Source organism: Equus przewalskii, chromosome X (genome assembly GCF_037783145.1).
Source record: "Equus przewalskii isolate Varuska chromosome X, EquPr2, whole genome shotgun sequence".
NCBI lineage: Eukaryota > Metazoa > Chordata > Mammalia > Perissodactyla > Equidae > Equus > Equus przewalskii.
The window spans coordinates 45,162,208-45,188,751 of NC_091863.1; the positions used below are offsets into that span (position 1 = coordinate 45,162,208).

A 26,544-nucleotide genomic window follows, 5' to 3' on the forward strand; every position below is an offset into this window, starting at 1 on the left:
CTCTTAGAACAGCTTTTGCTGTATCCTATAAGAGTTGGTATGTTGTATTTTCATTTTCATTTGTCTCCAGGTATTTTTTGATTTCTCCTTTGATTTCTTCATGGATCCAGTTGTTGTGTGGTAGCATGTTGATTTGTCTGCACATATTTGTGAATTTCCAGATATTTTCTTGTCATGAATTTCTAGTTTCATAGCATTGTATTTGGGAAAGATGCTTCCTATGATTTCAATCTTCTTAAATTTATTGAGGCTTGCCTTGTTTCCCAACATATGGTCTATCTTTGATAATGTTCCATGTGCACTTGTGAAGAATGTGTATTCTGCTGTTTTGGGATGGGATGTTCTATATATATAACTATTAAGTCCATCTGGTCTAGTTTTTCATTTAATTCCACTATTTCCTTGTTGACTTTCTTTGTGGATGATTATCCATTTTTGTAAGTGGGGTGTTGAGGTGTCCTACTATAATTGTGTTGCTGTTAATTTTTCCCTGTAGGTCTGCTAGTGGTTCCTTTATATACTTTGGTGGTCCTGTGTTACATGCATATATATTCATAAGTGTTATGTCACCTTGGTAGAATGTCCCTTTTATCATAATATACTGCCCTTCTTTGTCTCTCATTGCCTTTGAATTTCATTATCTTGAAGTCTGCTGTGTCTTATATAAGTATGGCAACACCTACTTCCTTTTGCTTCCTATTTGCTTCAAGTATAATCTTCTATCCCTTCACTCCAAACAAGTGTTTGCCTTTAGAGCTGAGATGTGTTTCCTGGAGGCAGCATATTGTTGGGTCTTGCTTTTTAATCCATCCAGCCACTTTGTGTCTTTCAATTGGTGAATTCAATCCATTTACATTTAAAGTGTGTATTGATATAAGAGGGCTTGATAGTGCCATTTTATGTCTCATTTTCTGGTTTTTCTATATTTCCACTATTTTCTCTTCCCTTGTGTTTCTGACTATGATTTCAGTTTGGTGGTTTTCTGTGATGGATTTCTGAGTTTTCTCTTTATTTATTTGTGTATCTGCTCTGATTTTTTGTTTAGTGGTTACCATGAGATTTGTATGAAAGATCTTGTAGATGGGATAGTCCACTTTTTTCCTTTTTTCTTTTTCTTTTTGGTGATATAGTCCATTTTCTTATAGCCTCTTATCTTCATTAGCTTAAGCTGTTTCCATCCCTTTCGTCTTCCCCTCCTAAGTTTTTATCATAACAAATTATTCCATTTTGTGTTGTGAGTTTGTGAATAAATTGAGGTGTTTATAGTTATTTTTGATGCTTTCCTTCTTTTTATCTTTACTTTTATAATTAAGTATTTGCTAACCTTTTCTGATAGCGAGCTGCAATTTTTTGATTTTTGTCTGTCTATTTATCTCCTTTCTCAAATCTTTGTAGTCCTTTGCCTTTTTGTTTCAGGTATGAGGGCATCCTTGGTCATTTCTTGTAAGGGAGGTCTAGAGGCAATGAACTCCCTTAGCTTTTGTATCCAGGAAAGCTTTTAGTTTTCCATCGTATCTGAAGGATAGTTTCAGTGGATAGAGTATCCTTTGCTGAAAGTTTTTGTTTTTCAGTGTTTTGATTATATCATTCTAATCTCTCCATAGCCTGTTAGGTTTTTGCTGAGAAATTTGCTGAAAGCCTGATAGAGGTTCCTTTGTAGATTATACTCTTCTGCCTTGCTACCATTAATATTTTTTCTTTGTCATCAACTTCTGCCAGTTTTACTCTTATAGGCTTTGGAGAAGGTCTTTTTGCATTCATATAATTATGAGTTCTGTTGGCTTAATGTATTTGTATGTCCAGTTTCTTCCCCAGGTTTGGGAAGTACTCAGCTATTATTTCTTTGAACAAGCTCTCTGTTCCTTTTCCCTCACTTCTCCCTCTTGAATACCTATAATCCTTATTTTGCATTTCCTAATTGTTGGATATTTCTCAAAGAATTTCTTCAGTTTTTTTGTCTTAGTTCTCCCTCGTTCTCCAGCTTAAGCATTTCTGTATTTCTTTCTTCTGAATCACTAATTCTGTCTTTCATAATGTCAGCTCTGTTTTTTAAGGTTTCTAGATTTTTTTTTTATCTCATTCATTGTGTTCTCCATCTCAAGAGTTGCTGTTTGGTTTCTTTTTAAAGTTTTAATCTCTTTGGTGAAATATTCCTTCTGCTCATTAATTTTATTCATGATCTCATTGAAGTATCTTTTTGAGTTTTCTTCTAAGTTGTTGAGTTTCTTTATGACAACTCTTTTGAATTCTCTGTTATTTAGTTTGTAAGTTTCTGTAGCTTCAGGATTCATTTCTGGAGACTTGTCGTTTTTCTTCCTCTGTGAATTGTCACTGTAGTTTGTCATGGTGTTTGAGGAACTGACCCTTTGCTGGGGCATTTGTAGTAATATCAGGTCACAGATTCCACCTGCCACTTCTAGGGGAGACAGAAACTGTGTTTTCTGAACCCACAATGTCTGCTGGAAGTTGTGCTGATTTGGCTTGTCTTCATTTGCCTGCTGGCCACAGCCACTTAGCAGGTCACACATGCACATGCTGGCACTCTGGTGTTGAACCGCTACCTTGGCTGTGGACTGGTTTAGTTGGTGTGCTATGTGGAAGTGGAGAGGAGCTTTCTTTCACGCACTTGGGCCCCCTCTGAACTTAAGGGCAGTTTTCCTGGGCTTCTGTGTTTGGTAGGGGGTGTCCATGCAGTGGCTGAGCCATGCTACTCTGTGTGGAACATTCCTGCAGGCCGGGCTGCAACTCTAAAAGCATTCATGTACAGGCTTGCCTGCCCCCCGTCAAGAGATTTTAAGGAATTGGCTCACATGATTGCGGAACCCTGGTGAATCTGAAATCTCATGAGGTAGGCTGGCAGACTGGAGACCCAGGGAATAGTTGCAGTTCATGTCCAAAGGCAGTCTGCTGAAAGAATTCTTTCTTGCTTGGAGGAGGTCAATCTTGGTCTATTAAGACCTTGAAGTTGAATGAGGCCAACTCACATTATGGTGGGTAATCTGCTTTATTCAAAGTCCAGTGATTTAAGTGTTAGTCCTACCCAAGAAACACCTTCACAGAAATATTCAGAATAATACTTGACCAAGTACCTGAGCACTGTGGCCCAGCCAAGTTGACACATAAAATTATCCATCACAGATAGGTGTTCTCAATGTCCTCATTTTACAGATAAGAAAATTGTGACCTTGGATCCTCCCAGAATAAGAACTCAAAACAGATTATCTGGTTTTTACAGTCAAGCACTCTGTTAGATGTGGAAGTCCCATTTTGCTCAGAGTTGAGTTCTAAAGTCATTGCATAAGTGATCCCCAAATACTGTCAAAATTACCCTTGAAAATCCCTTAAATCACCTATAAATTTAGTATACAATTTTGTGCATCCAGTACTGATCTGTTTCTTTGATAAGTCACCAGATAAAGTATCTGGCTTACATTTAGGAGTCATATTTTACAAAAAAAAGTTTTTAATCATTGGTGTACAATTGAATTTAAGTTACATGTGCATATGGATGAGGTGCCTTTGTGCAGTTTTAATGGTATTAAACCCATTTTAATGTCTTGTTTTCCTTACTTGTAGCTGTTGCCATTTAGGGACTATTAATGCATCAAAATTTGCTAATTGTTGCATAACTTCTGCTGGTTTCTGGTGCTTAGTCATAGTTAATACTAAGAGGAAGCTGAGTATAAGTGTTAGGTAAAAATAGATTGGACTTGTAATAAAAAGTAGTCAGAAAACTGTTGTCAAGCATACATAGCTACCTTATTTTGAAAACTCAGTTCAGCTATGTACAATTCAAAAACTGTTTTTCCATGAGTTAAGTATGCTAAGTTTCCAGAATTTGAAAGTACTTTGAAATTCACTCAATATGTAGAAAATTGTGGTGATCTAAGCACTTTTTTTGTTTCTTGACGTTTCCAAGATATCTCACTTTTAGTAAAGCTAGGGTGCTTGTGGTACATGGCCATGTTCAAGGGGACAAAGGCCCAGAGCTTGTGTTCCATAGCAATACAATGCTGGCAACATCCTTGTGAGTAGAAGCTTCCTGGTTTGGTCCATCTGTTTGTGTCATGAGGTAGGATTGGTGGATGGCTGTCTAGTTCAGGACACATGTACTGCTCCTCCTTCTTTGAATTCCTATATTACCTTACCATATAATGAATGAGCACTTGGTTGTCACTTGTCCTTTGTTTCTAGTTTCTGATTATTTCCTAGAAGTAGGATTTCTTGGACAAAGTGTATGAATAGCTTTTGGGTTCATATTGTATTATACGTCTCCCCCCTCCAATTTAATGTTGTTAACATTTTGGCATGTATTCTCACATAATTGCATATATTCTCTCACTTTCTCTCTCTCTACCCCCCTCTTTCTCTCTCTCTGTTTCTCTTTCTCTTATTTCTTACCTTTGAAAGTAATTTGTATTAAGAAATTTTATCCCTAAATAATTCAGCATGCATCACCTACTAATAATCACATTCTCCTACATAAATACATCAATACTATTACACCGAAGAAAATTAACAATATTTCTATAGTATTATCTAATTGAGTCATACATTTCTAAAAGTTTCTCTGTGGCACCTTTCCCCACACCATTCTTTCTGCCTGGAATGTGCTTCAATCAGCCTCTCTAATTTATGAAATCCCACACTTTCCTTAGGGCCCAAATTCCAATTCCATCCCTTCTGTAAAACTTTTACTGATAGCTCCAACTCTCACTAATCTCTAGTGCACTTGAGGTCCTGGAATGCTAAATTATCCTTATCAGTCGCTCATGTGGCTCTGCTTATTACTTGTTCTCTAATTGTCAACTGCTTCATGTAAATATTTCTTGTTTTCACAGTGGTATTCTTTGTCTTTCAAATTTCAATTATTTATATACTACCTTAACAGTTTTTGCCGTATTGTTATCATTAATATTATTTACTTTCTTTTTAAAAATTAGCTCATTTAAAAATAAGTAAATAAATACCTGTATTAGTTTTGTCCTAAGTAATCTGGAGAATTCTGGGTTTGATATGGAGTATTAGTTTCCTAGGGCTGCCACAACAAATTAGCACAAATTGGGTGGCTTTAAACAACAGAAATTTATTCTTTCACAATCCTAAAGGCGAGAAGTCCAAAACCAAGTTATCGTCAGTGCCACAATCTCTTTTAAGGCTCTAGGGGAAAATCTGTTCCTTGCCTGTTCCCCCTTCTGGTTGATGTAGGTATTTCTTGGCTTGTTGCCTCAGCACTCTGACTACATCTTCACATTGATTTCTCCTCTGTGTCTCTCGTCTGTGTGCCTCTTATAAGGACACTTACCATTGAATTTTGGGCCCACCTAAATAATCCAGGATAATCTCCTCAAGATCCTTAGCTTAATTATGTCTGCAAAGACTCATTCCAAATAAGGTAACATTCATGGGTTCTTAGAATTATCAGGATGTCAACATATCTTTTTGGGGAACACCATTCAGCCCACTCCAATGTCTTATATATATATTTTTTCCTAATATATAATAAATAAATATTTAATTATTTAAATAAAATAACATATCCATGCACTACCCAAAAACCATCTTAGATGCTTTGAGGGAGAAAAACTGTTTCATTTTATTATTTTTCATATTTTCCATAGAATGAAATGCTAGGTAATATTTCCATATTTTCATGCTAGTACTAATCAAATACCTAATGAATGAATATGTGCACACATATACATACATTTGTACAAACATATATATGCATATTTCTGACCTTATTTTGCCTGGATGTGGCTGCTACTATGCTTGACACTTTCTCCCAGGCTCTTAGGATTGTCTAGTTCATTAGTATATACAAACTGATAAATTATTTTGTCTTATAGTGTTCCATTTTCGGGCATTATTGAGATGGTGGTGATGTAAGATTTGAATTCCCTCTAGATTTAGACTAGGTCTAGCTTTCTAATAATATCCAACTCCATCTACCTCTCCTTTCTCTAATACCTGATGTCTTTATTGGAGAAGGATTGGAGTTTCAGAAGGTTAAACTAACTTTTTGACTTAAACAGTGAATGTGCAGGTATATGTGTGTATGTGCATGCATGTATACTGAGGCATGAAAATTATTAGTCTAAGCCCAGAGTGAAGCTAGAAGGGACCTGTGTACAAAAGAAGTTTTCTTCTTTCTGGTTGGGAGGAGTCTAGGCTTTATCTTATTACCATGACAATGCTCCTTACTCTCCTTTCCCCCTACTGTGCTGTCTGGAGTATTTTTTACTTTCCTTTTCTTTCTAGTCTTGCCTTCCTACTTTCAAGCTCTAAATTAGAGCTGTTTTAAACAGTTGATTCCCCTGATGCTCCCAGGCCTTTCTACCTATCTTTATCAAATTCTCAAGGGATTAAATATTTGTGAAATTAACCACCTTTTCTCTGGGTTTCCTTTTAGAATTGAGGGTCCTACCTCCCTTTATTGATCATCTTTGGTTATATATTAATAAATAACTCCTTTTTGTCAACTCAGATTGGCTTCAAATCTGATTAGGATTCTGAACATTTGGGGAGAAAGGCTATGGAAATTAAACTTCTCTCCAAACCACCCAAGTTTCTGTATTTTTTTTTCATACCCAAACTTCTTCGTAGACTCAGAAATGTTAGAAAACTGCAGCCAAAAGTTTTAAAATAGCAAATAGATAAAGTAGCTATTTTCTCCCTTTGAAAAGTGATAGTGACTGACTACAGAACACTTAAAAACCTAAGTCATCACACAATGCTGAAGATGAAAGGAGGTGACTTAAAAAGAAAAATTCAATGGCACAGCTTTAAATCAATCCTCAGATGAGCTTCTAAAGCTGTGATAATTATATTGAATGAAGACTAGAATGGGGAGCCATCTTGAGTCATCTTGGTGAAAATTCTTAAAAATCAACAAAACTCTAGGGCTAAAAACTCACTCACTCCTTACTTTATGTTTTCTTCATAACTTTAAGTATAGTATGCTATGTACAAGGAGAAGGTAAGGGAGATCATATGTTGCTTTTTTTTAACGATAGGGGAAGTTATGTTAATAATATAGAAGAAATCAGACTATATATAAGAATTCTCATTAAAATTTTTTTGACCATATTGAAAAGAGAATTCTCAGTGCACAGAAAAAGTTATTTGCCATAGTAATGTGTAGATATGGAATGTTTGTCCTATTATGTCTTCAGGCCACAAAGCAAGAAACAGTGAGGTCAACCTTGAGAGCGGCTTTTGAGCATAGTCTGTTTCTTGAGGAAGCTTACTTGCAGAATACATCATTCATAAGCCAGAAAATCTTTGCTACAGTCTGGATTCACTTAGGCATAACAGGTACTCTTTAACATAATATATACAGAAGGGAAGGTGCGATGATATGCTTTGGGGAAGTTATTAAAACAATAAAACCCAAACTGGGCTTCTAACATTTCTTTCAAAGTCTTGTGATGATAGCATAAGAGGAGTATCATTGAAACCCTATCGTGGACAGGGTTTTTGTTAAGAATTGGTAGACCACAAGGCAGGCCTAGTCTATGGGACACCTCATGTTGGCTTGCTGAAGCAGGGCCCTGTAACATCTTATCTCCTCAAGGTAATAAGAATAGTCTATATGTTCTTCAGTTTCTGTACTTTCATTAGTAAGTTTCCATTTTGGATTTTCCTGAATAATAAATTCTTCAGTAAAATGAACAACTGTAGATCGAGTACCAGCTAAGCACAAGGCCTTGAACTAACAGTATTATTCTAGGCAACACTCAGGGTCTTGGAGATGGCCTCTGCTTAGCAAAAGACAGTAAGGTTGCCAAAGTTTATATTTAGTATTCAGAGCTTCAGTTTCCTTAGGTTTCTGAGTCTAAAGCATAGAGTCCTGAAAGTCCCTAAAAATTTACCTAGGTCCTTCCTTAATGTATATTGGTAGACTTAGTGTTTATTTCCACATCTGTACCCACAATCTACATTCTTATAGAAAATGATATTACAATCAAAGTCTTCTTATGCTTTCTGTTGTAACTCTATTTCTCAATGTTATTGACAGCCATGATAGAGAGAATATAGAAAGACACATCTTCCCACTCTTCCTTAGAGAGAGACTCCTGGGATTCTACCTCTTTAATCTGGGAAGGGAGCTAGTCAGATGAAGAGACAAGTGGGAAATGTAGGAAAAATAGGAGCTTAAGTTGATTTGGGAGATTCAGAGGACAAGGAATTTTTAAGTTTAGCAGAGCTGTTCTTGACAACCTCCTCTCCCTATCCTCCCCCACCCCCACCAACAGGATTCTACTGCCCCCTTTACCTGGATGGAGTGAATCCATGAGGGTTGGATTACATTAGAAATATGTGAAACAGTGGGACAAATCACAGAAGTCATGTGTCAGAGGAGCAGCTTGAAGCAATATTTGGACCACAAACAAGACCTGAGGTGGGGCCAGGGCTTGTAAATAAAGAAACCAAGAGTGCCATAGCATAGCAAAGGGGGAAAAGAGATGGCAGTCTGGCTAAATTCTGTAGATAAAGCATGGATGCTTCTTGGTGCCTTTACTCACTCCAAGCATGCTCTGAGGGTTTTTGAAACAAAGTCAGAACAAGAGGACACTGCCTGTCCTTACCCCTCATCCTTCTCTGAGTTCAGGCCCTTATTATCTCTCATATAATGTTTTGAAAGTTGTAACTATAATATCATTATCAAACTTTTAAAAATTAACAATAATTCTTTAATATCATCCAATATCCAGTCAATATTCAGATTTCCCCAATTGTCTCATAAATGTTGCCTCAAGATTTTTCCTTTTGCTTCCTTTTTGGCCTCTTTGAACCCAATCTTATTCCTCCTTCAATCTGTCCTTCATTGAGGAGCTAGTTAAATCTCACAGAAATAGCTCTGCCCATGTCATTCTCCTCCTCAAAACAATTATGTTTTATCACCCAGCCTTTCCTTGAACTCCAATGTCCCTCATATTCCAAATATACAAAATTAAAGGATAGGTGTATTTTGTATGAGGGATGCATTATTGAATATCTCTCACAATTCAAAACTCCCATAACTCAAATATAATCCTGATAAAGAATGGAGTTATGATTTGTTTACTGGCTAAAGTATCACCACCATCTTCAAGACCATCTTCAAGGTCCAGAGTGTTGCCTGGCAATGAAATACACAGTTCACAATGTCCTTGACCTTTGAATTCATGGAGTTCTTAGAAAGTTTTTAATTGGGTTGAGGTTCTATGTTATTTTATATATTACTTATAAAGTGATCATTTAATTAGTAATTTTTAAATTTAAAAGTGGCACACTTTAATTTTGCAAATGCAACTTATTGTACTGCAACATTATTCCCTAAGCATATTGTCTGTTGTTCTAGCTCTGCAGACAGGAATATCTTTCTTACCCCTTCTCTGCCTAGAGAGCTCCTATTAATTCTCTAAGACCCATCTAAAATATCACTTCCTCCTTAAAGCCTCCCCTGATCCTGTCTAGACAGAGCAAATTGTTTCCTTTTCTTTTTCTAAAACACCTTTGTTATGTGTCTGCATCACTTACTATGGTATGATTTACCAGCTAGTCACATTATTCTGTCCTTATAGTTAGTATGTTAATATGCACTTCATGGCTATACCTTATCCATGTGTGCCCTCGCTGAACTTAGTACAGTACTTATAGTGGACACTCATAAAGTGTTGACTTTAAATAACCTTGCAGTATTATTGTAAAAATTAAATGAAATAATGTGTATCAATTACCTGATACAGTGCCTAGTACTGGTGTTCAGTAAAATTTCCCTTCCTTTTTCCTCTTTAGTGTAGTCCTGCCTCATTTCTCTCAACTCCCTATGTATTCTTTCCATGAGAAGAGAGCAGAGATTTATTTCTTTCATTGCTCACATGTCTCTTCTCCAGGTTACTAACACTGACTATTTTGTATCTCTCATTTATTTATTTATTTTAGGTTACTGGCCCTGTTCAGATCAGAGATCCCTTTAAGACAGCAGACAGAGGTAATATGACATCCCTACCACTCCTGGATGCTAACCCCATGGAGAACCCAGCACTGTTTAATGACATCAAGATTGAGCCCCCAGAAGAACTTCTGGCTAATGATTTCAACCTGCCCCAGGTGGAACCAGTCGACCTCTCCTTTCACAAGCCCAAGGCTCCTCTCCAGCCTGCCAGCATGCTGCAAGCTCCAATACATTCTCCTAGGCCACAGCCTGCTCCCCAGGCCCTTGTAGTGTCCACTTCAACATCTGGCACAGGCACTTCAGCAAACATCCCTACCGTTCTGACTCCAGGCTCTATTCTGGCTTCCTCCCAGGGCACTGGTGGCCAGCAGATCTTACATGTGATTCACACCATCCCCTCAGTCAATCTGCCAAATAAGATGGGTGGCCTGAAGACTATCCCAGTGGTGGTGCAGTCTCTGCCAATGGTGTATACTACTTTGCCTACAGATGGGGGCCCTGCAGCCATTACAGTCCCACTTATTGGAGGAGATGGGAAAAATGCTGGATCAGGTGAGTATCAGTATGCCCCTTTTCTGGGCCTCAACTTTCTCCATCTATTCTCTTTTTCATTCATCCTATCTCCTCTCTGTTTTCACCCCCTCCAATTTTTCTTGCACAGAGCTTCCAGAGTAATCTTTCATAAACACTGGTTTTATCGTGTCTCTTCAATGATTAAGAATGTACAATGCCTCTCTTTTGTTTATACCAGTCTTCTCAAACTGGGGTATGCATATCCTTGAGTGAAATACTATGTCTCTTCCTAGAACCTCTATATTATTTGATAGTAAGTAATTTAAACATTTTATATTTTAAAAATATGATTTTATTAAGAGAAAAATGTAAAATTTGAATAACCTTTTAAGATAAAACACAAATTGCAAAAATAGTTTTAAGCTTAATAAGGCACCCACCCTGGGACTTTCCAGAAGAATGTGTTTGTTCTTCTATGCCGCTAGGAATGCTTTGGTAGAAAAGTTGAGAACATTTCTAGCCTACATACTTAGCCAGCCTTAGCTCCTGCCTCTCCTAACATTGTACCTTTTCCCTTCCCTTAAGTAAAATAGTCTCCTTTGAAATACTGCCATCTTTCCTTTGTTCCCCCTCATTTGGTATCTATCATCCTCCATTTTACTTTGGTACTTGCTTATATCACAAGTGTATGGGCATTCTTCCCAACTGAATTGTAAATTCCTCCAGGAAAAAACTCTATCTTATTTCTCTTTGTGCACCTCCAGAGATCCTAACACAGTGATAGATAGTACTTGTCTTATAACAAATAATTTGATTAACAAACTTGAAAATTTGCCCAGGAGAGAGTTCATATGCTGTAATCTTCTCTTTTATTTAATTTTTAAAATAAGTTCAAGATTCAGACAGGTATAAATTAAGTTTCCCTTCTACCACTATCCCCCAGCCACCCAGTTCTGGAGGTATATCTACTTTAGTTTGTAATTGGAGTGACCAAAGAAAATTATATGGCCTCTGAAGTGGTTTAAGATATTTAGCTTCACCACATCTGTAGAATTGCAATCACTTGGATATTGTGCCTTAGGAAGGACTTTTGGAAATTGGAGTATAATCAGAGGAGAGAGATTAGAATGGTGAGAGGATTGAAATCCATGTCAAATGAAGAGCTGATAAATGTTTAGCTTGAATTGAAAAGAGCAAAGGGGAGATATGTGTGTGTGAAAATGACTAGAAACCATATTTCAGCTCAGTAAAAAAACTTTTGGGGCCGGCCCCATGGCCCAGTGGTTTAAGTTCACATGCTCTGCTTCGGCGGCCCACGGTTTCACAGGTTTGGATCCTGGGCACAGACCTAGCACAACTCATCAAGCCATGCTGAGGCAGTGTCCCACATGCCACAACTAGAAGGACCCACAACTAAAATATACAACTATGTACTGAGGGGCTTTGGAGAGAAGAAAAAGTAAAAAATAAAAATAAAATCTTTCAAAAAGACTTTCTAAGAGTTTTCTACATTTGAAATTCAATGCCTTGTGATCATTCTATCACTAAATGTAAGAGACAGAAAAAAACAGCATACTAAACATCAAATTACTGAGACTCTGCAGTGTTCTTTGAATAAAAATGCCTTCTTTGACTAGTGATTAATTCTGGTAATGATAAGTGTTCATAACAATCTTCTTTTTGAGGTTCCCTGAGGGGGTTAATTAAAATATCGTTATAAATCCTCATATAGGGAGAGAGAGCCAAATAAAAAAGGAAATGGGAGAATAAAATTCCCTGTGTAAGAATTTGCTGATATCAAGGCAGTGGTAGCACAAAGGGATGGTTTGTTGGGGCTTTGAATTCCCCCCATAATATCCATCAGTCCACCAAAGCCACTCTAAATAAGCAGAATAAATTTTTAAAGTGTTCAATGTAGTTTCAAGCTAAGCCCATTAGCCCAGTGGTCTCCAAAATGGTATATTTGTACTTTGAGGTGGAGGTGGGGCACACAAAACAATTGGAGCATAAAAACAAAGTATTAAAATCTCTATTTGTATTTTCTTGCCCTTTACATGTTACTTTTTGTATTTTTTGTATATTTTATATTTTTCATAATGTACACAAAAATTTAGGTTACGAGTACATTTATATCATACATATGTACACACATGCACAGAGACACACACATACGCATCTTGAGATGCATTATGGTGAATGATACACAATCAACGTATGGAGGCAACCACGCTAAGCGAATACTCTCCCCCCTAAACATTATTGCCATTCTTAAGTCTCTTCTGTATAGAAATTCTGAAACTTTCATTAGATCTAGGAGACTGCTGACCACCTGATTGAGTTTTGTTAGGGATCAGAAGCATCAGTGTTAGATAGTAAGAAATATTTAAGGGCTTCTCCCAACATAGGTAGAAGGGAGGGATGCTAACATGTATCAAGCACCTGCTAGGTCACTAGATACGTGTTTCATCTCATCAACTCATTTTCATTTAGGAGCACAAAAACCAAAGGAGATATTCTCACCTGTGGGGTGAGTCTAGACATTGATCTTAAGACAGCCAGGGAACTATTCAGAGTTCAATTCAACAAACACACATTGAACCTGACTTTTCAACATACCCTGTCCTGGGGGCTGGGGACCGAGAGATGAATCATACCGATACCCTATCCTAGAAAAACTTGTTATCCTATCAAACTCACTATCCTAGAGAAGCTCATTCTAGTGATATCAGAATATTCCTTACTACCCTTCCCCCAAAGGAATTTCTATTCCCTGCTATGCTAAAACTTTTAAATGTTCTTCTCTTCCTTCCATACAAATACACTTCTTACATCTTTGCTTTTCCTTTATTTCTCTATATTGCTTCTACTTCTCCTTGTGGGCCAAACTGGGAATCCTGATAATGATTACAGAGGCACATATATTTGTAGCCAACACTGCTCCTTTTCTCTGCTTTTAGTGAAAATTGACCCCACATCCATGTCTCCACTGGAGATCCCAAGTGACAGTGAGGAGAGTGCAATTGAGAGTGGAACCTCAGCCTTGCAGGTGATTCAAGGACTACAGCAAGAGTGAGTACTTTTGTCTTTACTTCAGGTCTGTCTTTGTGTATATATGTATGTGTATGTGGTAGAAGTGGAAAAAATTCCTAGACACAATAGTAAGAATTTGAAGACAAAAAAAAATAGGTAAACTGCCTTCCCAGTGAAGGAATGAGTTTATGTACACACATGTGCATGGACATGCATGTTCTGGCAGAATCATGTTCTAATTGTAGATCATCGATTTTACCTTTGAAAAATCTGCAAATTTCATATAAAATACAGTTGCATACTATTTCTCTCTATAAGTTTAGAGCAGCCTTGTCTTCTAAGGTTGGAACTAATGAATTAATTGGCTTGTGTTTTAGCAACCATGTTGTATGAAAAATACATTTATTTAAACCCAAGAATGAGACTTATTAGAGTGAAATGCTCATACTGTTTGGGGACAGAAACCACCCAAGCAAACATTACTACCCCCTGAGACCTGCACTTGAGTCAAATGGCCTAGTTGAGGGAACTGCTTGAACTATTTCAGTTATTCTCTTGGGGGCCTTGTGTTAAATTTGCATAAATTAAATGCGTGTATACGGTGGTCTCACTGTATGTAAATCCATTTATTTAACCTCCACTTTAAAATAATTCTTTGGCCTTATCCCTCTTTCTCTGCCCAGACCAGCAACAATGACACAAATGCAGGGAGAAGAACCCCTTGACTTCAAAAGAAGACGGATTCACCAATGTGATTTTGCAGGATGCAGCAAAGTGTACACCAAAAGTTCTCACCTGAAAGCCCACCGCAGAATCCATACAGGTCTGCCCACCTCCACTGCCCACAACACACACACACACACACGCACAGCACACACATACATAAACTCTCTGAGATAAGAAGAGAAGAAAGTATTGAAACAGAGACCGATCCATTTATACTCATGAGCACAGGCTCTGTTTGTGGCTTTTACCTCTAAGTCTTGTTCCTATCCTAAGGTAGCTTTTATAAAGCCAGCTTAGGAAAACACTAAGCCTGATGTCTTCTGAATAGTCATAATCCCCATTGAGCACCTCTGGATCTTTCTAATTGGGAAGTCATAACACTTACGCAAAGATTAAAACAGCTAAGACATCACTCCCTCCCTTGCTACCAGATTACCACAGGTTTTACCAAGTATTAAAAGCACAAAGGCAGTTTAAACTAAGTGCAATTAAAGCAGGCTTTTGGAACTCAGTACCATCCACCAACTTATACTTTTGTTCACATTAGAAAAAAACAATGCACATTAGGAAAACTAAGTAAAGCAGACCTGGTGGGGATTGTGCCAAACTGGGGGCACCTGCCCCATCTGAAGGAGAACTGTCATTCAACTCCAACTAAGTATTACCAAACAGTCCGAATTTTAAAGAAAAGCAGAAAATCAAGATTTTTATGTGAAATGCCCTAGATTTTTAATATTGGCATCTAATTAAAAAGTTTTTAATGGATTCAAGGAAACATGCCTATGGGCCAGATGTAGCTTGTCAGTCATCAGTTTGTACCCTCTGCCTCAGAGACTCCTCCTCCCCAATCATCTCCAGCTCAAAGTTGACGCTTGGACACACTGGACAAGGAAGGGGCTCTCCTTTCTTGTAAACATTTACTGTGTTACATTTACTGTGTCAGGATTTGTATATAAAGACCCAGAGTCCTAATTGCTGTGCCCTGAGACTATGAACAAGTGACTGATTTCTATGCTGCATTGTCCTAACATTCCCAAGACACTCTTTTTATTTATTGATGTTTTGTTTGCTTCTCCTCCATGTAGGATGGAGGCTGATTCCACTGACTATATATATGTATGTATGTATAATATGTATTTTTATATAAATATTTTTTTATTAAGTATTTAAACCTAAACTTTCAACATGCAAAAGTACAATAGTTTACTTGACTTTCATGTACCCTTTACCCAACTTCAACAATTATATTAGTATATGGCCAATTTTGTTTCTTCTACACCCCTTCCAACTCTCCCACTCCCCATTGTATTATTTTGAGGCAAATTCCAGACATCATATCATCTTAGTCATAAAGACTTCAGAATATATCTTTAAAAGACAAAACGTTTAAAAATAAGCTCAATATTACTAACACATAAAAAATTCCTTAATATAAAATTTCCTCAATTGTCAAATAAATGTTTTTTTAAATTTTATTCAAATCAGGATCTAAAAAAGGCTCATACATTGAATAATGTAATCAATATGAGAAGGAGGAGCTATGCAAAATGCTTGAGGAAAGAGTGTTCTTGGGTAGTCAGAGTATGAAAGCTGTCAGATGGGGAAAAGCTTGCCTTATTCTAATAACTCACAAAAGTCCAGCATAACTAGGACACATTGAGTATGATGGTTGTTGGTGGAATCATTGAGGTGCAAGAGTGGAAGAGAGAAGACGACTTAAGAGGGTACTATAGTCATCCAGGTAAAAAAATGATGACAGCCTGACTAGGGTGTTGGGAGTGGACACGAAGAGAAGGAACTGTACTGATGATTGAGGGGACACTGATGACTCTCAGATTTCTGTTTACGGTGATGGGGTAGATAGAGGTGCCATTTACAGAGTTAGAGAGTTTGCCAATGATCACACAACTAGCAAGTGAGAAAGGCCTTTTGAAATCAAACCTTGGTATGCAACCTAGGTTTACTTTTTTCTATGATGGGTATTCCATAGGTTGTTTGCAACTGAGGCAGCTGTGGAAATGCATGCTTCATTGCCCTCCAAAGATTAGAGTTCATTGCATGGAGTCACAGAGAGTGATATCCCTGTCTCTGGTAGATATTCTCTCAGCAGGGAACCATGAGGCTCTTGCTTATCTGGATACTACCTCTAGCATTAAGTGCAACAGTTCATCTCCTCTGAGCTTACAATCATACAAAGCAGAAAATACATATACAACAATTTCCATTAAACATATTGTCAAGCCCCAGTTTTTAATATCACCTATTTCCCCAGGCTCACAATTTATTGTTGATTCTTCAAGTGGGATTTATACCAGGGATGCAGGGATGGCTCAACATCTGCAAATCAATCAATGTGATACACCACATTAGCAAAATGAGGAATAAAAATCACATGATTATCTCCATAGATGCAGGGAAAGCATTTGACAAGATCCAAAATCCATTTATGATGAAAACTCTGAATAAAATGGGTATAGAAGAGAAGTACCTCAACATAATAAAGACCATGTATGGCAAACCCACAGCTAACATCATACTTTACGGTGAAAAAGTAAAAGCCATCTCTCTGCGAACAGGAAAAAGACAAGGATGCCCACTCTTGTGACTCCTATTCAACATAGTACAGGACATTTTGACTACAGCAATTAGACAAGAAAAAGAAATAAAATGAATCAAATTGGAAAGGAAGAAATGAAACTTTGTTTTTAGATGACACGATTCTATATATAGAAAACCCTAAAGAATCCATAAGAAAACTGAGAAATAACTAACAACCACAGCAGAGTTGCAGGGTACCAAGTCACAACAAAAAGAATAAAATATCTAGGAATAAATTTAACCAAAGAAGTGAAAGACCTATACATAAAAAAACTATAAGATGTTATTGAAAGCAGTTGAAGAAGATGTAAAGAAAGGGAAAGATATTCCATGCTCATGGATTGAAAGAAAAAACAAAGTTAAAATGTCCATATTACCTAAAGCAATCTACAGATTCAATGCAATTCCAAACAGAATCCCAATGATATTCTTCACGGAAATACAACAAAGAATCCTAAAATTTATATGGAACAACAAAAGACCCTGATAGCCAAAGCAATCTTGAGAAAAAAGAACAAAACTGGAGCCATCACAATCCCTGACTTCAAAATGTATTACAAAGCTGTAGTAATCAAAACAGCATGGTACTGGCACAAAAACAGATACACAGATTAATGGAACAGAATGGAAAGCCCCAAAATAAAAGCACATATCTAAGGACAGCTAATCTTCAACAAAGGAGCCAAGAACATACAATGGAGAAAGGAAAGTCTCTTTAGTACATGGTATTGGGAAAACTGGACAGCCATGTGCAAAAGAAGGAAAGTAGACATTTATCTTGCACCATACACAAAAATTAACTAAAATTGAATTAATTGCAAATGTAACACCTGAAACCATAAAACTCCTAGAAGAAAATATAGACAGTACACTCTTTGGCATCGATCTTAGCAACATCTTTTTTAATACTATGTCTATTCAGGCATGGGAAATAAAAGAAAAAATTAACAAATGGAACTGCATCAGGGCAAAAAGCTTCTGCAAGGGAAAGGAAACCATGAACAAAATGAAAAGACAGTGTACCAACTGGGAGAAAATATTAGCAAATCGTATATCTGACAAGGAGTTAATTTCCAAAACATACAAAGAACTTATACAACTCAACAACAATAAAACAAACAACCCAATCGAAAAATAGTCTAATGATATGAACAGACATTTTTCCGAAGACAATATACAGATGGCCAACAGGCACATGAAAAGGTGTTCAATATCACTAATTCTTACGGAAATTTAAATCAAAATTAGAATGAGATATCACCTTACATCTGTCAGAATGGCTATAATTACCATGACAAAAAAAAATAACAAATGTTGGAGAGGATGTAGAGAAAAGGGAACCCTAATGCCCTGCTGGTGGGAATGCAAACTGGTACAGGCACTATGGAAAACAGTATAGAGATTTCTCAAAAAATTAAAAATAGAAATACCATATGATCCAGGTTTCTCACTAGTGGATATTTATCCAAAAAACTTGAAATAAAAAATTCAAAGAGATTTATACACCCCTATGTTCGCTACAGCATTTTTCACAATGGCCAAGACATGGAAGCGACCCAAGTGCCCTTCTATGGATGAATGAATAAAGAAGATGTGGTCTATATATATACAATGGAATACTAGTCAGCAATAAAAAAGACAAAAGTGTCCCATTTGCAACAACATAGATGGACCTTGAGGGTATGAAGTTAAGCAAAATAAGCCAGACAGAGAAAGACAAACACTGCATGATTTCACTCATGTGGAAGATAAACAAACGTGGATAAAGAGAACAGATTAGCGGTTGCTAGTGGAGAAGGGGGCTGGGGGGTGCAAAATGGGTAAAGGGGCACATATGTATGGTGACATATAGAAATTAGACTATCGGTGGTGAGCACAATGTAGTCTGTACAGAAACTGATAAATAATAATGTACACCTGAAATTACACAGTGTTATATACCACTGTGATCTCAATAAAATAATTGAAAAAAATTTATCATTGATTCCTAACATTCTCCTATGCCCTCAGTTGTTTGTTTCTAAAGTTCTATTATTTCTTCTTTCAAACAACTGTTTTATTGAGAATGTAGACATAATAACCAAGAGCATAATTGTAAAACTCCACTCTCTGGACTTGACATCCCAGTCTACCACTCAGTACCTGAAAGTTACTTCACTTTTCTTTGCCTCAGTTTCCTTATCTGGAAGTATTAGTAGTGTAGAACACTTAGAGTAGTATCTGGCATACGATAAACCCTCAATAGTTGTTAGCTATTATTAATATTCTTTAATTCTAGTCTCACTGCTACCCCATTAGGCTTTTTGTCTTAATTTATTCTTTTTTCTCTTAACTTTATTGAGTTACAGTTGACAAAAATTGTATATATTTAAGATGTGTAATTCAGTGGTTTGATATATGTATGCATTGTGAAATATACACTACAATCAAGCTAGTTAACATATCCATCACCTTTGTGGTGAGAATGCCTAAGATCCACCCTCATAAAATTTCAAGTATACGGTATAATATTAGCTATAGTTACATTGTTGTACGCTAGATCTCCAGGACTTATCTTGCAAAACTGAAACTTTGTACCCCTTGACCAACTTCTCTCCATGCTCCCCCCAATACTTGATGTGTATGTGGATATATATATATATATATATATATATATATATATATATATATATTCTTCTTTATCCATTCATTCATTGATGGACACTTAGTTTGTTTCCATATCTTGCCTATTGGGAATGATGCTGCAATGAACATGGGAGTGCAGATAATACTAATTTTATTTCCTTTAGATATATACTCAAATGTGGAATTGCTAGATCATATGGTAGTCCTATGTTTAATTTTTTAAGGAACATCCATACTGGTTTCCATAGTACCAATATATAGTCCTACCAAGAGTGTACAAAGGATTCCTTTTTCTCCCAGTCTTCTCCAACACTTGTTATCTTTTGTCTTTTTGATAATAACCATTGTAAAAGGTGTGAGGTGATATCTCATTGTGGTTTGGATTTATATTTCCCTGATGATTACCAAAGTTGAGTATACACCTGTTGGCTTTTTTATATACCTATTGATCATTTTCATGTCTTCTTTTGAGAAAAGTCTATTCAGGTCCTTTATCCATTTTTTTAATCAGGTTATTTGGGTTTTTTTTTTTTTTTTTTTTTTTGCTATTGAGTTGAATGATTTCCTTTATTTTGGATGTTAACACCTTATCAGATATATGGTTTACAAATATTTTCTCCAATTCAGTAGACTTCCTTTTCACTCTGTTGATTTTTTCCTTTGCTGTCCAGAAGCTTCTTAGTTTGATAGAATCCCATTTGTCTATTTTTTGCTTTTGTTTCCTGTGGTTTTGGTGTCATATCAAAAAGATCATTGCCCATACCAATGTCAAGAAGCTTTCCCCTGTTTTCTTCTAATGGTTTTATGGTTTCAGGTTTTATGTTTGTTTTAATCCATTTTGAGTTGAATTTAGTATGTGGTGTGAGATAAGGGTCCAATTTCATTCTTCTGCATATAGATATGCAGTTTTCCCAGCACCGTTTATTGAAGACTGTCCTTTCCCCATTGTTTGTTATTGGTGTGTTGTTGAAGATCAATTGACTGTAGATGTGGATATTTTTTATTACTGTAGTTTTGTAATATATTTTGAAATCAGGAAATGTGATGCTTTGTTATTCTTCCTCAAAATTTCTTTGGCTATTCTGGGTCTTTTGTGGTTCCATATGAATTGTAGGACTGTTTCTTCAATTTCTGTAAAGAGCAACATTGGAATTCTGGTAGGAATTGCATTGAATCTGTAGATAATTTGGGGTATTATGGATATTTTAACAATATTAATTCTTTCAATCCATTAACATGGTATGTCTTTCCATTTATCTGTGTCTTTTTAAATTTCTTTCATCAGTGTTTTATAATTTTCTGTGTACGTCTTTCACCTTGTTAGTTAATTCCTAAGTATTTTAATTTTTTGTTGCTGTTGTGAATGGGATTATTTTCTTGATTTTCGTTTCAGACATTTTGTTTTTTGTGTATAGAAATTGATTGATTTTTGTATGTTGATTTTGTATATTGCAAGTTTACTGAATTCTTTAATTAGTTCTAGTGGCTTTTGTTTTTTAGTCTTTGCAGTTTTCTATGTATGTGATCATATCATCTGAAAATAGAGATAATTTTACTTCTTTCTTTCCAATTTGTATGCCTTTTTTTTTTCTTTGTTGTCTAATGCTCTGGCTAGGAGTTCCTGTACTGTCTTGAAAAGAAATGGGAAATGTGGGCATCCTTGCCTTGTACTGGGTCTCAGGGAAACAGCTTTCAGTTTTTCCCCATGGATTATGATGCTGGCTGTGCATTTGTTATATATGACTTTTATTGTGTTGAGGTAAGTTCGTTATATACCTATTTTGTTGAGAGTTTTCATTCTGAATGAATGTTGATTGTCAAATGCTTTCTCTGCATTTATTAAGATGATGATGTGATTTTTTTCTTGATTTTTGTTAACCTGTTGTATTGCTTTGATTGATTGATTGAACCATCCTTGCATCATCCCGGGGATGAATCCAATGTGGTCATGGTGTGTGATCCTTTTAATGTACTGTTGAATTCAGCTTGATAGTATTTTATTGGGGGTTTTGCATTTACATTCACCAGGGATATTGGCCTGTAGTTTTCTTTTCTTGTAATGCTTTGTCTGGTGTTGGTATCAGGGTGATGCTACACTCATAGAATGAGTTTGAAAGTGTTCTCTCCTTTTCCATTTTTTGGAAGAGTTTAAGAAGAATTGGTATGAATTCTTCTTTGAATGTTTGGTAGAATTCATCCATGAAGCCTTCTGGTCATGGGCTTTTCTTTCTTGGGAGATTTTTGATTACTGATTCAATCTCCTTACTTGTTATTAGCCTGTTCAGGCTTCCTATTTCTTTTTTATTCAGTTTTGGTAGGTTGTGTGTTACTAGAAATTTGTCTGTTTCCTCTAAGTTATCTAGTTTGTTTACATGAAATTATTTATAATTGTCCCTTATTATACTTTTTATTTCTGAGGCATATATTGTAGCGACTCTTCTTTCATTTCTGATTTTATTTACTTGAATCTTCTGTTACATTTATGCTTGATTGCTTCATCAATTCAATAAATAATTAATTTTAGCACTGTCTTTATGTGCCAGACAAGTAGAGTTACCCTGGTACCTTTCTATTCATTGTAATCCATCTTACCATGCCTAGATCATTTCAATGTACATCTTTGACCAAGCTACTCAAGTTCAAAATTTTTCAGTTTTACCCATTCCCCCCAACCATTGCCTTCAGATACTAGTGTACCAAGAGGGAGAGGGTGGTTGGAGCTGTCTGTCATGGCAGGAAGGAGTATTTTATCATTGACATTGTTTACAATTGGAACAGGATGATAACAAAGAACAAATTCACTTTTATTTTATTTTATTATTGTTTTTAAAGTGTAGTCAATGCATCTCCCTTCTTGCCTATACCTGAGGCAAACTACTCTCACTGCCCCCTGCCCTTTGTTATGTCATTACCTTTCATGCTAAAATCCAAATTCTGCAGTTTGGCCTTTATAATAGGGATCATTTCATCGCACTCCTATACAGATACCCTGTGCCTCAGGATGACTGACCCTATGTAACATTCATTGTACTACCTTATCAGCCCATGTCCCCAACTTACTGGGTTGCTTTTTACCATATTTTCCACCCTCTAAAACCTACCCATGGAGATGTCATCATCATGGCAGCATGAAAGGATCCCTTTGTCCCTCCCCTTCAATCTATAGCAAGTAAAACATCCATAACCCAGCAAAGGCTACCAATACACCAGGATGCCAGAGAGATCCACACAGTAGTACATACAAAGAATAGGTGGAGTAGAGAAGATAGAGGAATCTAAATGGAAGAATGGCACAGGCAGATCCCAGGACACTTGGATCCCTCAGCTGTGTCAGCTGAGCCAGCTGCCTCCAGGCCAAGGGAACCTTGAGGACAGCAACAAAGGCACAAGTGTCTCTAGCCAGTTAGCCATAGTGGCATCTGCAGTCACAGGGATCAGAGCAGCATCATAGGTGGAACCCTATGATCCCAGGTCCCTGGCCATGGCTCAGAGCCTCATAGCAGCAGTGGAGGCATGCACAGGAATCTGACATACCAATTTCAATGGCACTTGTGTCCACAACGTAGCAGACAACAGCAGAGGTGGTGTCCTGTGAACTCAGCTCCCTCCCCACTCTCCCACTCCCCAGCCATGGTGGCAGAGCTTCCAGCCTAGGTGATCCTACATGTGGCCAAGGAGCCAGCCATCCCTGTACTCTTAGTGGAAAAGCCAAGGACCACAGTAATATGGGCAACAGAAAGGCATCAGTAACCCTCAGAGGCACAGGTAGTGACAACAAGAGTAACAACAACACTTCAAATAGAGACTGGAGGAAGGAACATGCAGGTCCTCAAATATAGCCAGAGGCAGCTCAGGTAAAAGAAACCAAAAACTTAGTGCTGATAGTGCCACCTACTGAAAAGCAAAAGAAAGGCCTCTAACCTCCAACCAGTTGAAAAATTTCAGTCAAAACAAAGCTATACCTAAGTAACAAAAGGAGTACTAGAAATGTGCCAGCAGAGGAGTAACTCAGCAAGAACCACAAAAACCCATGGTAACATGGCATCACAAAAAGAAAATATCAAATCTCCAAAAACCAACCATAAAGTCATGGAAGATTGTGATCTACCTGATAAAGAATTCAAAATAGCTGTCATGAAGAAACGCAATGGGCTCAAGAAAACTCAGAAAAGCAGTTCAATAAGCTCAGGGATAAAATCAATGAACAGGAGGAATACTTTACCAAAGAGATTGAAACTCTAAAAAGAACCAAACAAGAATTCTGGAGCTGAGAAATTCAAAATGAGATGAAGAATGTATTAGAAAGCATTGGAAATAGACAATATAGAAGTGAGAATAAGCCAGCTCAGAGATAGAAACCTAGAAATGATGCAGATAGAAGAGGAGAGAGAGATAAGATCTGTGTGTGTGTGTGTGTGTGTATTTATATGTTTGGAAACATGAAGAGAAGTTCTAGAAAAACGAGTACACAATAAACTGTTAATAGTTTTTCTTTTTTTATATATAATTTTACTTTTTGCAGGAGAATATTCACTGTAAGCTAATATTTATTGCCAATCTTCCTCCTTTTTTCTTTCTCCCCACCCCCAAAGTCCCAGTACATAGTTGTGTATAGTTGTATGTTCTTCTGATTCTTCTATGTGAGCCACCCCACAGAATGGTCGCTGACAGACGAGTGGTGTGGTTCTGCACCGAGGAAATGGACCCAGGCCACTGAAGAGGAGTGTGGAAAACTTAACCACTAGGCCATCAGGGTTGTCTTTAATAGTAGTTCTTCTAACAAAGAGGATGAGTGGCAAAGAAACGGAAAGACTGTCACATTTTAATGAAATAGTTCAGATATAAAAAGGTATACAGCATACTATAATGAACTCCTGTGTGCCTCTCCTACCTCCACCAAGCAACTTCTGAATCAAAACATGGGTGAAAGGATTCATACGTGCCACTCTACATACTTTTAAAATTTTTAGTTTTTTTGCAAAAGCGTGTGTTAACACTGTGGTTCTTTTGTGTGTTATTTTTCTTGAGTTCATAAAAGTTTACATGAGTGTGAGGTTTCAGATCTACATTATTTCGTGACTAACACCACGTAAGTGCTCCCCCTCACCCCTGTGCCCATCCCTCACCCCTGTTCCCCTGGTAACCACTGGACTGTTTTATTTGTCCATGTGTTTGTTCATATTCCACAGATGAGTGAAATCATCTGGTGTTTGTCTTTCTCAGTCTGGCTTATTTCACTTAGCATAATTCCCTCCAGGTCATTCCATGTTGTTGCAAATGGGATGATTTTGTCTTTTCTATGGCTAAATAGTATTCCATTGTATATATATACCACATCTTCTTTATCCAATCATCAGTCATTGGGCACTTGGATTGTTTCTAGGTCTTGGCTGTTGTGCATAGTGCTACAATGACCATGGAGGGTGCGTGTGTTACTTTGGATAGTTGATTGTAAATTGTTTGTGTAGATACCCAGTGGTAGGATATCGGGGTCATATGGTGGTTCTATTTTTAGTTTTTTTAAGGATCTCCACAGTGTTTTCCATAGTGACTGCAACAGTTTGCATTCCCACCAGCAGTGTATGAGAGTTCCTTTCTCTCCACATCCTCTCCAACATTTGTTATTTTTAGTCTTAGTGATTATAGCCATTTTAACAGGCATAAAGGTGGTATCTTAGTGTAGTTTTGATTTGCATTTCCCTGATGATTAGTGATGTTGAACATCTTTTCATGTGTTTATTGGCCATCTGTATATCTTCTTTGGGAAAATGTCTGTTCATATCCTCTGCCCATTTTGTGATCAGGCTGTTTGTTATTTTGTTGTTCAGTTGTGTGAGTTCCTTATGTATTATGGAGATTAACCCCATGTCAGATATATGATTTGCAAATATTTTCTCCCAATTGGTGGGTTGTCTTTTGTTTTGATCCTACTTTCTTTTGCCTTGCAGAAGCTCTTTAGTCTGATGAAGTCCCAGTGGTTTATTTTTTCTTTTGTTTCCCTTGTCTGAGAAGATATGGGAGTTAAAATGATCCTTTTACATTAGATGTCAAAGAGTTGTACTACCTATATTATCTTCCAGGAGTTTTATGGTTTCAGGACTTATCTTCAAGCGTTTGATCAATGTTGAGTTTGTTTCTATGTATGCTGTGAGATAATGGTCTACATTCATTCGTTTGCATGTGGCTGTCCATTTGCCCAGCACCATTTATTGAAGAGACTATCTTTTCTCCATTGTATGTTCTTCACACCTTTGTCGAAGATTAGCTGTCTATAGATGTGTGGTTTTATTTCTGGGCTTTCAGTTCTCTTCCACTGTTCTCTGTGCCTGTTTTTGTACCAAGACCATGAGGTTTTGATCACTATGGCTTTGTAGTACATTTTTAAGTCATGGATTGTGATACCTCAAGATTTGTCCTTTTTTCTCAGGATTGCTTTAGCAATTCTAGGTCTTTGGTTGCTCCATATGAATTTTAGGATTCGATATCCATGAAGATGTCATTGGGATTCTGATTGAGACTGCATTTATTCTGTAGATTGCTTTGGGTAGTATGGATATTTTAACTATGTTCATTCTTCCAGTCCATGTGCATGGAATCTCTTTCCATCTCTTTATGTCACTATCAATTTCTTTCTGTAATGACTTGTAGTTTTCACTGTATAAGTCCTTCACCTCCTTGGTTAAATTTATTCCTAAGTACTTTATTCTTTTAGTTGCGATTGAAAATAGAATTGTGTTCCTGAGTTACCTTTCTGTAAGTTCATTATTAGAGTATAGAAATGCAACTGATTTTTGTAAGTTGATTTAGTACCTGCAACCTTACTGTAGTTGTTAATTATTTCTAATAGTTTTCTGATGGATTCTTTAGTGTTTTCTATATTGAAGATCACGGCATCTTCAAACAGTGTGAGTTTCACTTCTTCACTCCTTATTTGGAGTCCTTTTATTCCTTTCTCTTGCCAATTGCTCTGGCCAAAACCTCCAGTACTATGTTGAATAAGAGTGGGGATGGTGGGCATCCTTGTCTTGTTCTGTTCTCAGAGGAATGACATTAAGTTTTTGCCCATTGAGTATGATGTTGGCTGTGGCTTTGCCATATATGCCCTTTAT

The 26,544-nt window shown here is 36.9% G+C and overlaps 1 protein-coding gene across 9 annotated transcripts in view; it reads left to right on the forward strand.

Moving 5' to 3' along the window:
- KLF8 (KLF transcription factor 8) overlaps positions 1–26,544 on the forward strand; it is a 325,716-nt gene that overhangs the window by 179,574 nt on the left and 119,598 nt on the right. For 5 of the 9 annotated variants that reach the window (XM_070605586.1, XM_070605585.1, XM_070605584.1 and 2 more), the window contains 3 exons: positions 9,931–10,495; positions 13,414–13,525; positions 14,170–14,309. In XM_070605586.1, the coding sequence (XP_070461687.1) occupies positions 9,931–10,495; positions 13,414–13,525; positions 14,170–14,309 (817 nt within the window). Of the gene's footprint in view, positions 1–7,175; positions 7,318–8,258; positions 8,405–9,930; positions 10,496–13,413; positions 13,526–14,169; positions 14,310–26,544 lie in introns of all 9 variants that reach the window. The other 4 variants (XM_070605589.1, XM_070605591.1, XM_070605588.1 and 1 more) reach the window with 3 other exon arrangements.